This window comes from Sander vitreus, chromosome 22 (genome assembly GCF_031162955.1).
Source record: "Sander vitreus isolate 19-12246 chromosome 22, sanVit1, whole genome shotgun sequence".
Lineage (NCBI taxonomy): Eukaryota > Metazoa > Chordata > Actinopteri > Perciformes > Percidae > Sander > Sander vitreus.
The window spans coordinates 17,690,664-17,701,479 of record NC_135876.1 but is presented as its reverse complement, the minus strand read 5'-3'; the positions used below and the strand labels follow the sequence as shown (position 1 = coordinate 17,701,479).

General features: G+C 38.1%; 1 protein-coding gene and 1 long non-coding RNA gene across 3 annotated transcripts; both read right to left on the bottom strand.

Annotated features, from left to right (window-relative positions):
* Nucleotides 1-1,901: 1,901 nt before the first annotated feature.
* On the bottom strand, nucleotides 1,902-4,417 carry adcyap1a (adenylate cyclase activating polypeptide 1a). 2 transcript variants are annotated; one of them, XM_078280588.1, is made up of 4 exons: nucleotides 4,320-4,417; nucleotides 3,618-3,752; nucleotides 2,901-3,005; nucleotides 1,902-2,085 (listed from the first exon to the last, which is right to left on the bottom strand). In XM_078280588.1, exons 1-4 carry the CDS (start codon nucleotides 4,415-4,417, stop codon nucleotides 1,902-1,904), a joined length of 522 nt encoding a protein of 173 aa, XP_078136714.1. The 2 variants fall into 2 exon arrangements, with proteins under 2 accessions (XP_078136714.1, XP_078136715.1); XM_078280589.1 differs by lacking the exon at nucleotides 2,901-3,005.
* Nucleotides 4,418-9,902: 5,485 nt separating this feature from the next.
* LOC144537028 (uncharacterized) lies at nucleotides 9,903-10,815 on the bottom strand. Its single transcript, XR_013503801.1, has 2 exons — nucleotides 10,666-10,815; nucleotides 9,903-10,543 (listed from the first exon to the last, which is right to left on the bottom strand). It is a non-coding gene; the product is annotated as an uncharacterized LOC144537028 (long non-coding RNA).
* Between the last annotated feature and the right edge of the window lies 1 nt (nucleotide 10,816).

Below are 10,816 nucleotides of genomic sequence, written 5' to 3'. Positions count from 1 at the left end.
CAGTCAGCTTTTTGTCTTGTAGATTTTTGCAAACTTTGATCCCTCAACTTTTCAAAATCAGCATGTTATTTGTCATCTTTTTTCCTCTATTTGCTTTCTCTTAATGTCTCTCTAACTTCTTGTGTACGTGCATCTCATCCTTCCTCTTCTTTAAATCAAATGATGTCAATTAGGGCAGCTTTTGTGCCATACTACAGAAAGAGACCACTTTAAATGTCCAATCACAGCTTTTTCTTCATATACATTTTAACACTTGGTTACAAAATCAATTAGTTTAGTAACAGAGCCTAAATGATAAAGCATGACATTAGACTTAGAGATTCTTGCCAGCAGTAAAGTACATTCAGATAATTCTTCATAGAAGGACAAAGTTTCAACATACAGTTTGTGTAGAAATGTGAGAACAGAACACAAAACAACATCCAGAAATGACAGGTATGTATGTTTGCAGTAGTCAGAAAGCAAGCAAAACCATCTAGTTGGAGTCGTCTGCACAGATGCGGTGGCTAGTGCAATTACTTTAATCATGCAATCTACTGAAGTTTTTTCTTTTTTTTTTTTACATTGGTTCACATGACAGAAAAGGGAAGCACAATAGACCCAGAAGGTTGAAACACAAAAGTTCAAAATGCCTCGTGTCTCTCACAAAGAACAAATTAGATGGATAAGTCACCATGTAACAATTTTCATTTCTTCTTTTTTTATGCTTTTTTTAAAATAATTTGCCTGATGCTTTAGATGTTAGTGATACTTATTAAATGGGCAGATATACATGAGAAACCCTTCAGCAGAAACTAGTTGATAGAAACACAAGATCGGCAATTTACATGAGTCAAAGGTGTAAGCTCACTCTCACACAAGGTGTAAACACTGCGGAAGAAAAGGACAAAAAAAACCTCAAAAGTACTCTGGTCCTCATCTCAGATTTGGTTGTTTTATTTTGGTCAAGAATCTCCTTTTGACTTGAAAATGGATAACTGGCATTGTTTAAAGCCAACAGGACTCTCATCTGGTCTAACCCAGATCTACTTAAATAATTATCTTATCATCCTTGCATCCATTAAGAGGATAAATCTGTCAAATCAATCAGAAAATGATATGTATAACATATCGGTCTAAGCAAAGGTCTCTCCACACTGTGGGATTAGGAGGAATAAAGGTAAACATCTGTGAGACTCTAAGAGAGACAGGAGCACAAATGAGGTGGAAGAAGAGTTGAGTGTTTGAGTGTTAAAGGTGAGAAGAAAAGGGAGGGACATGAGACGCCGCTGCGAGGATAACGGCCTCAGGAAAGAGCCTGAAACTCACCGGAAATTCGGGAGAGAACTGTTTCAGCCAGTCTCCCAAAAAAGCCTCAAACTCATCCCCGTCCGGGAGGGCATCAAAGTCTATGTCTTGTAGGATATGGTGAAAACCTATGTCTTCAAGGCTGTTGTGAATAAAGACAACTAAACTCTTAATGTCACTTTACAAAAAGCAGCATTCAATACATTGATTGTCTTTTAAACTATTTATTTTCCTCACAATCATATCTCTTTGCTAAACGTTTAAAAAGACAGGGCTGTTTGGAGCATATCGTCATGTCAACAATTGTCTCCCCTCAATAAATAGGTCTAAAAAAAATAAATCAATGAATACATAAATAGAGGCTATTCTTTTTTTTAGAATGAACAAAAATTGGTCCACAAAGTAGACATGTGTGTCCTCAAGTGCTTTAAGTACAAAATAAAAAACAATATTATTATCAAAATATTCATTTTAATGGCTTACTTCATACATAAATACATGTTTAAGAACACAAAGCGATCCACTTATTGTTCAGATCTCAAAATGACTTCATGTGGGGCTGCACACACTTAAGTTTTTTGTTTGTTTTTTTTCAGTAGGGGAGGAGGAAGATGCTACAAATATGCCAGCCGGCGTCCTTTGTTTCTAATTCTCTGTCTATACCTTTTCCCAAGGACTGCTGCCAGGTATTTCTTGACTGCCATTTGCTTTCGGTAGCGGCTGTAGCTGTCTGTGAAGATCCCGTCTGAGTGTCGCTTGGACAGAGGCTCTGAGCTGTCGTCCATCATTTTCCCCCCGCTGTGTGAGAGACAAAAGGTTTCACTATCATCACATTGATGCATTTATATTCACATGACCCCCTCTGTATGTACAGCATGTGGGGCTGAGGTGAAGCTACACTTCAATTATCTTTGTGTCATCAGCTTAGAGGGGAAATAATTAGATAATCAGATTTCCCATTTTGTTCACAACAATGCAGCCTGCAGAGACACAAGCTATGTCCTTAGAGCATTTTGTGGAAAATAATCAGATTTCACCATTTTTTTGTCCAGGACAAAGCAGGGAACCTGTACTTGCATTGTCAAAATGTTTGCATAAAGAATGTTTGCAAAATGATCTTCAATTTAGGAGACATATTCTCTGTTTGTTTAACTTTTAGCCCATCAATCGGACAATCTGCTATATATTTCGACCTGCAATAAGATGTGATAGGCCTGCTCATAAGGCTTGAGTAATTGCTCCCCCCCCCTCCCCTTCCCCTCCCTCTTCCATCGGGATCCACTGGGACTCTAGCCTATAAATTATTCATATGGAAATAAATTTAAACCTGTGCGGCTTAATTCTTCTCTCTGCGCCTTAACGACGCAGCAGCAGGCTCAGAAAACCACACTTACCAAATCAATCAAGCGCCTGTTTGTGCTCTTATAGCATTAATGCAGGCTGATTCAGAGGATGTTAGATGCATGCTGGGAGATAATGGGACCACAGACATGTACAGTACGTATAACAGCGTGAAGTATGAGCATTTAAAGGAGCAGACCAAAGAAACAAAAACGCACATAGGACAGAAAACATAATAAAAGAAGAGGTGACAACCAAGAAGATGCTCTTACCCTACACGTTTTGCCATCAGAGACTGCAGATATTTCCTCGCTGATAACTGACCCAGCGCTTCCCTGTAGGCTTTATTAAACATGCCGTCTGCATGCCTTTCCGTTCTGGGATGATAGATAGCCACACAGTAAAATCACCACACACCCAGCGCAAGAGAGGCAATAATTTCAAGTAGCTGCACTTAAAAAAAATAAAATAAAAAACATCTTAACAAGTCAATTATAAGTATAATATTGGGCCTTGTGCTCTATTCATTCCGAAAAATAACAAGTCGTTTTTAGATTATTTCCATGTGCCTTTTTTAAAGTGCTTTCTTAAATTACCCAGAGATTATCAACACTTCTGCTGAAACCGCCCATTTCTCTTATTTTAATTAAGTAAAACTAAATGTTAGACTCTGATAAAGAAGTTTTCAGCGCTTCGGTATGCAGCCAGATTTCACAAATAATTGTAACTCTTTTCTTGCAGTTTGAAGACGTTGATCCTTTTAATGAAAGCATGATTTCAGTCGTCTAAGTTTCCCTGGGGATTCACTTAAAACAAGACTAATCTGGTGAAGGCGTGTCTCGAAATAATAAATAACAACATTTCGACGATACGTTATTCACACAAAACGTACAACATACGAGGACAGAAATAGGACTACGGCAATGAGACGTTCAACATAGAACGTTGAGACAAAAATAAGTTTGGGTAAAATGTTAATAAATAGTCACCTTTTCTCTGGAGGGTAATACAAAGTGTAGACGTCGTCAGCGACAGACGGAGGGCTTCTCACATCCATTTGATCTCTGTCGTAATCCAGGGACGGTAAGGAGTTTCCATCCTCATCATAAACCTCACTGTCAAGTCTGAAAAGATTAGACACGTTTTCACAATATGTTTCAGTAACTCTGCGGCTGCTGAGGAGTGACAGTGCATTCAAATATACATAATTAAACATGTTTTATTAACTCTTTTAATGACATTTTATGTCTTAAATTAAAAAGAAGCATTATTCTGTATAATTGTCCAGCAGAAATACCACCGTTTATATGTATATAACATATATTCAATTGTTGTGAAGCCATGTTCTTACAACAAAACCGTTTCCCATTCATTATCTAATCACATGAATTGATCGATTAATGGCTGCAGAACAGATGGAGATACTGTACTTCACTGCCCCAGCAGCCTAAATCACATTACCGCCGTTCCCTGGTGAATGTTTCTCCGCAATTATTGCTGTGTGAGCAGCCCCATGGATCCGCTGTCAGATGATGTAATCCAGTAATCTAATAGGCTATTATAGCCACAGACATAACTAACTGTGAAGTAGATATGGTCTTCAGCCTGCATCCTGCTGCTGAGTGCAACAATGCCAAGCCAAAAGAAGAAAGAAATCAACACCTGAAAAGTGACAGTAGGAGTGTACATACCTAACACTGGGAAAGCTAAGCCCCACAGGTGAGCAGTTGACGCTGTAATGCATTATGATTCCATAGATGAGTAACGCTAAAGTCGCTTTACTTGACATTGTCCTGCTGCAAAAGAAAAAAACATGAAGTGAGTTAACAGGTGTATAATCAAACTTATCTACTCATGAGAACAATTCTTTGATGTATTTTGGTGGATTGTATTGTTTCCTGTTACTTTCACACCAAACCGGAGAGTTTGTAAAAGCACAAAATCAGCCACGCCTGACTTTCTTTCCTACTTTTACGCTGCGTAAAATCCCCCGAAAAGTGCCTCCTCTTACCAGTTGTGGGACGCGATCCGCTGAGGACCTCAACTGGGAGAGTGAGATTGGATCTCAGTCACTCTCTCTCCCTTCCTCTCCTCTTCTTCTATACCCTCAGTGAAGCGCCTCTTCGGTCTCCTTGTGCTTGTTCCGAGTGTGCAGCCCTCCGTGCGCCCGCAGCTCAGTTCTCTGGGATTTCTACGTGCACTCGGTCATGAAGAGCGACAAACATTTGTCTGCGGAGAACTTTCCTGCGTCCTATGAACTTAACTCCCCTTGGTTTTTTATTCATATATCCGAGAGCCATGCCTTTTTCACTTGTCACGTAGGTGGGGGAGTTGGAGAGGGGAGGTGGGCGGCTGCGTCATAGAGCCCCCCTCCGTCCCATTGGAGTGCATCCTTCTTCCGCGTCAATGAAAGACCCTGAGCCAAGTCTTAAAAAATGGATCCTGTGAATTCAAACATTATCATTAATTAAACAGTGAATTAATGTCAACATTTGACGTCACAAGAGGCCTGGTTGGCTGGGAGGGAGCTGTCCAGTGCTGAAATGTGCAGGGGAGCTGTCCAGTGCTGAAATATGTCTGACAGCTCCTAGGCTTTCAGGCATTAAAGAGATGTCTCTGAGGCAGCTGACTTCATTTATAAGTATATTTTTGACCATATTTCACATGTGTTACCTTTCCACCTCTGTTAAGTCAGAGGCCAGACTCGCTTACACAACCACTTACATAAGTGTTGTTCAGAGGAACTATTCATCTAACGCAGTTTATCTAAAACACTTAAAATCACTAAATTTGGTAATCCATTATTTTTAATGGACACTAATGCAAATCTGTGGTGTTAACATACTTATATATTTAACTAACATTAGCAATTGTCTTGTGGAGCTGTCCAGTGCTGACATATGACTGACAGTCTTTCTTATAACGAATGGCTCTCAGGCAGACTGACTTACATTCTAAGTATATTTATAATGTTGTCTCTGATACTTAAGTATAATGTAGAGTTTGAATCTGAGTCATCTGATTAAAGTATTTGTATTAATGCACTTTTGCATTCTGATGTTTTTCTTTTCTTGTTTTAGGCTTCTTGTTGTATTCCTCATTTGCAGTAATAAATGAAACGTCACTACCCTGTGAAGACCATTAACTCCGAACTTTGAGTTCAAACAAGCTTTGTGATCATGCATTTTCCAGATAAGCCAGTGGGTTCCTAAATGGTTTATTTAGCTTTAGAAGAAAGACCCATAAAGGAACCATTAATGTGATAACACAGTTTATCTGACAAATTCAAAATCACCAAATTTGGAAATGCATGATTTTTATTGGACGGTGACAAAAAGATTACGTATTAGCCTATTTATATAATTAACATGCGTTATTGTCTTGCAGAGCTGCCCGGTGCTGAAACATGACTGACAGTCTAAAGCACTAAAGAGATGTCTCTGAGGTAGCTGACTGATTCATAAGTATATTCTATTTTTCTACCTATACTCCACCTCTGTCAAGTTCAGTTATAGAACCAGAAACCTGTCACCTGAGTCATCTAGCCATCTCTTGAACCACTTTCCGTTTTCGTAAGTGTAAGTGATGTATAACAGATTCAAATATTCAATGAATAACCTGAATCCATTGGTGGAAAAGTACTCAGATCCTTTACTTCAGTAAAACTATCAATAACACAATGTAAACACACACAGTTGTGTATTCAAACTCCAATATCATCAGTAAATTGTATCGAAAGTAAAAGGACTCATTCTACAGGAGAACAGCTGTTGTCAGATTGTTAATACGACTAATTTTATTTTTTATTTACTGTTAGGTAGTTTAGTCCACTGGTTCCCAAACATAGGGGTTAGGCCCCTCCAGAAGGCCACAAGATAAAGTACAAGGACTATAAGGACTCATGACTGTCCCTGTTAGTCACCATTCATTAAACAGCCAGCTTTGTCCACACAGGTATCAGGACCATGTGTTGAATCTTTAGTGGGTGATTCAGACTGGTCGATACTCGTCTGGCTCTGACGTCATCTAACAGTTTGCTAAGTGTAAGAAATGCTGAATTCTCAAGATGAAAAAGGGGTAAAATCTCAGAAAATGTCTACTGAAGTAGAGCACTTTCTTTACTCTGAGAGAGCACTGCACCCAAGTGGTTATGAAAAGAAATTTCACTGTAGTGTATCAAGGTTTTTACTGTAATGCCACAGACCTCCAGGTAGACAGGAGGAAATGTTCTTCAAGATACAGGAGCTATCTTAGTATACAGAATTACCTAGCTGTATCAATTCAAAATGGACATGTAAAGAGAGCAAACTTGTCATGTAACCGCCTTTAATGAGTTAGGTAGGCTATAAAATAAATTATGATTACTGTAACACAAGACAATAATAATGTAATCAGGATTGTTTTTTGTTGAATTGGTTATCACAGTAAAATGCTGATTACTCAACTGGTTTTGATCATTATATAATTATGTTTTTAATCAATATGTGAGCTGGTATTGCCAGGATATCACTTCGCCACCCTCTCATTTTATGTGCGGAGCTGAGAACATAAAGTAGATAAGAATTTTGATCCAGTAATTTCCTAATGATTGACTCGCCTCACCATATAAGTAAGAATCACAGTGAAATAACACTGTAATAAACTATTGCTGCCCTGAACATTTTAATCTCCTGCTGTAAGTTAAATGTTTGTTGCTTTTGTGGCCACACTGTATAATAAAAGCATGTGTTGATATAACATGTGGATTATTTAATGAAACTGATAAACAATCGGATAAATCTAACATAAGATCCATATACGGTAAGTTTACAAATTGCTCCTTACAGTAACTCATCAATAATATTGGCACTGTAAAAGCAAATGCACTACTGTTTGGTCAGATGGGTCTGCAAACAGCAGCAGCTGCCTTCAATTCACACAGTTTAATTTCTTTCACTTGGAAAGAGAGCTGTGAGTAATCGTACCAGATGTGTGAGTGTGTGTGTGTGTGTGTGTGTGTGTGTGTGTGTGTGTGTGTGTGTGTGTGTGTGTGTGTGTGTGTGTGTGTGTGTGTGTGTGTGTGTGTGTGTTTGTGTGTGTGTGTGTGTGTGTGTGTGTGTGTGTGTGCATATTGTGAGCTTTATCACCCCAATAAAGAACATATGACTCATTCTAATTTTAGCACCGTTAGCTTTATATAGCGGCTACCAGTGTTGACATGTTGTGTTTAAAGAGTTTTATCATTAAAAAGATAAAAATTGGACACGTGGATATAAACATTACAAAATGTAAAAGTTAATGTAATGTATCATGTATTTCATTTTGTCAGAGCTTTTTTGTGGTTGATACATGTGTTCAAGTTTTCAGAATTGTGTGCATAGTTCCATTTTGTGCATGTATACAATGGAGAAAAAATCAGTGGGCCATAGGTTCAATCACTATTGTGTTTTAAAATGTGCAGTAGTGTATGTGGAATTATGATGTTGCTGTCCTTAAAAAGCAACTATACAATAAGTGAGATGGCCCTCTGGTGTGACCATAACCTTAGCTTAACATGCTCAACGCTGTGGAGATGACAGTGGACTTCAGGAGGAGTGCCTCATTAAACCTTCAGGTTTCTGGGATCCACAGTACCTCAAAATGGCCCAGCAGAGGATGAACTTTCTGCACCAGCTCAGGAAGTTCAACCTGCCTCATGAACTGCTGCTCCAATTCTACTCTGCAATCATCCAGTCTGTCCATCAATTTCATATGTCAAGTCATATAGTGTCAATAATCCTGTGACACTAAAACATCCACTTAACTACAAATTATATATTATATATTTACAGTTTTAAATACACAATTTTCGTCAACATGTACATATCATTCCGTTTATTGCTTATTCCTTTGCATTATTGTATATGTTTACAATTTAACACTATCTTGTAGACATGTCGCAACACTTGTAGACTTTGTTGCTTTCTATATTTATTTTATATTAGATAAGATTAGATTCAACTTTATTGTCATTGTGCAGAGTACAAGTACAAAGACAGCGAAATGCAGTTTGCATCCAACCAGAAGTGCAAAAAAAAGCAGAAAAGTGCAATGCGATATACAAGTATAGACAGGTGGTGCATAGGCAGGACAAGAAATATATTGCAGTGTTATCAGAGCAGAATAAATATGGCTATGTAATATGAACAATGTATGAACAACATGTACAGATATGTGCAATGTAGTAGCAGTGACATTATACTAGTATATTTATATATTTATATAAGTATATATACATATTTCCACCTACTTTTAGTGCTATGTTTACATGTCTTTGTTCTGCTTTCTTTTTAATTATAAACACAATATTAATACATCTATTTATATAGCACAAAACAGATGTTACAAAGTGCTTTACACCACAATAGGAAGCAGATAAATGAAGCAAAAGTAAAAACAATACGGTAACTATTAAAACGGAATTTCACAGAACAATAAAAGTAAAATAGTAAAGTGGTTAAACAAGGTGATACAAACAAATATATATACAGCTGTATATCTTTTTCTACCTTCCTGTAAATTGTTCTGCTTGTAACACTGAGAGCAATTTAAAACCAGAGTCAAATTCTTTGTATGTGTTCACATACTTGGCCAATAAAGCTGATCCTCATCCTGTTTTCCCAAGACTGTATGGCTGCAGCCTGGAGCTTCCCGTCTCATGCCCATAGACAGTATGGTCATGCCATCCCGTCTCATGCCATCCCGCCTGGTGCCGTCCCCGAGCTTCTACTTTTCAAAATAAAAGCTCGCGTCTGGAATAAAATACTTTAAAATACTTTTAAAAAAAATAGCTCTCTTACTTTTCAAAGTAAAAGCTTCCCCGAGCTTCTACTTTTCAAAGTAAAAGCTTGCGTCGACTGTCATGCTAATGAATAAAATACTTAAAAATATATTTGGTGTTTTTTAACTAAACAGTAAGATAAATGCAGACTATCATGCTAATGAATAAAATACTTGATATATTTGGTGTTTTTTTAACTAAACAGTAACGGCAATCATACAAATGAATAAAATACTTTTAAAAAAAATTATGTCTACAAGATAAATGCAGACTATGAATAAAATACTTAAAAAGATATGTCTGTCTATAAAATAAATGCAGATTATAGGCAAACAAAAAAATGTATTCTATGGCTGCAACCTGGAGCCTCCTGTCTCATGCCCTCTCGCCTTGCTGATAAGAAATTGTATTTGCAGCAATGTCCCAGTGAAGTGTGAAAACAATATAGACTATAAAAATAAAAAGGAGTCTTGGAAAGAGTGTAACATGTTTATTTTTGTATTCTTGTGTGTGCAGATCCTTGTTATCCATCCTCAGGAAATCCGGTCAGTGTATGTTTTGGTCATTCGATTTTCATTTCATTAACATATATTAAAAAACAAAATTGAAATACAAAGCGTTTTTTCCTTGTCAAAAGGGAATGTGAACATTTTAAACATGCTTCGATTTTCATTTCCTATTTCATATAACAAAAAATTAAATCCCTAGAAAACAGAAATGAAAAAATGCCTTTTTCTTTCATATTCTGCAAAGAAAAGAAAATATGAATAAAACACGAGCGCGGCAGATTAGTCTGACTCCCAGCTCTGCAGACGGACCAGAGTCAGTCAGCACCGGGGAGCGAACATAGAGCGAACCGGGGACCCAGGTCATAGGGCTGGTGGCTAGCTGCTAGCTAGCTGCAGCGAACATTATAACATTAGACCTAGCACCGGAGGTCTGATCCGCATGATCTGATCCCGAACCGCCGGTGACTTTCTGCCAGATCAGCAAGCTTAACGACAACAACAGAAAGTTTGCTGGGATCAGACTTTGGCGCTGTACGGAAACGTTACAGCCGTGAATTGAAAGTCTATTTCCTCAGCTGGTTTGACTCTCTTCGGGCGAAGCTGTCTGCTGCGGGTAGAGACAGAGAGTCAGAGGAAGGCAGGGAGAGAGGTGAATAAATAAATGTATCGAATCGAATGACCAAAACATACACTGACCCTCCTTGATTGCAAACGTGGTCACGAACTTACCCGTGACTCCATCTGGAAAATAATTGTGCGATTTCGTATTTTTGACCCGCTGAACTTACTGTTGGACACGCCTCGGCATGAGACGGGAAGGCATGACATGGGAAGCTCCAGGCTGCAGCCATACCCGCCTCTGTTTTCCTGAGCTGCAGAT

Coding starts and splice junctions, on each gene's coding strand:
- adcyap1a (XM_078280588.1), bottom strand. CDS start 4,417: ATGTCAAGTAAAGCGACTTTAGCGTTACTCATCTATGGAATCATAATG. Junction 3,006..3,617: donor TATTACCCTCCAGAGAAAAG/GTGACTATTTAT, acceptor CTATCATCCCAG/AACGGAAAGGCATGCAGACG. Junction 2,086..2,900: donor CTGATGGCAAAACGTGTAGG/GTAAGAGCATCT, acceptor TCTCTCACACAG/CGGGGGGAAAATGATGGACG.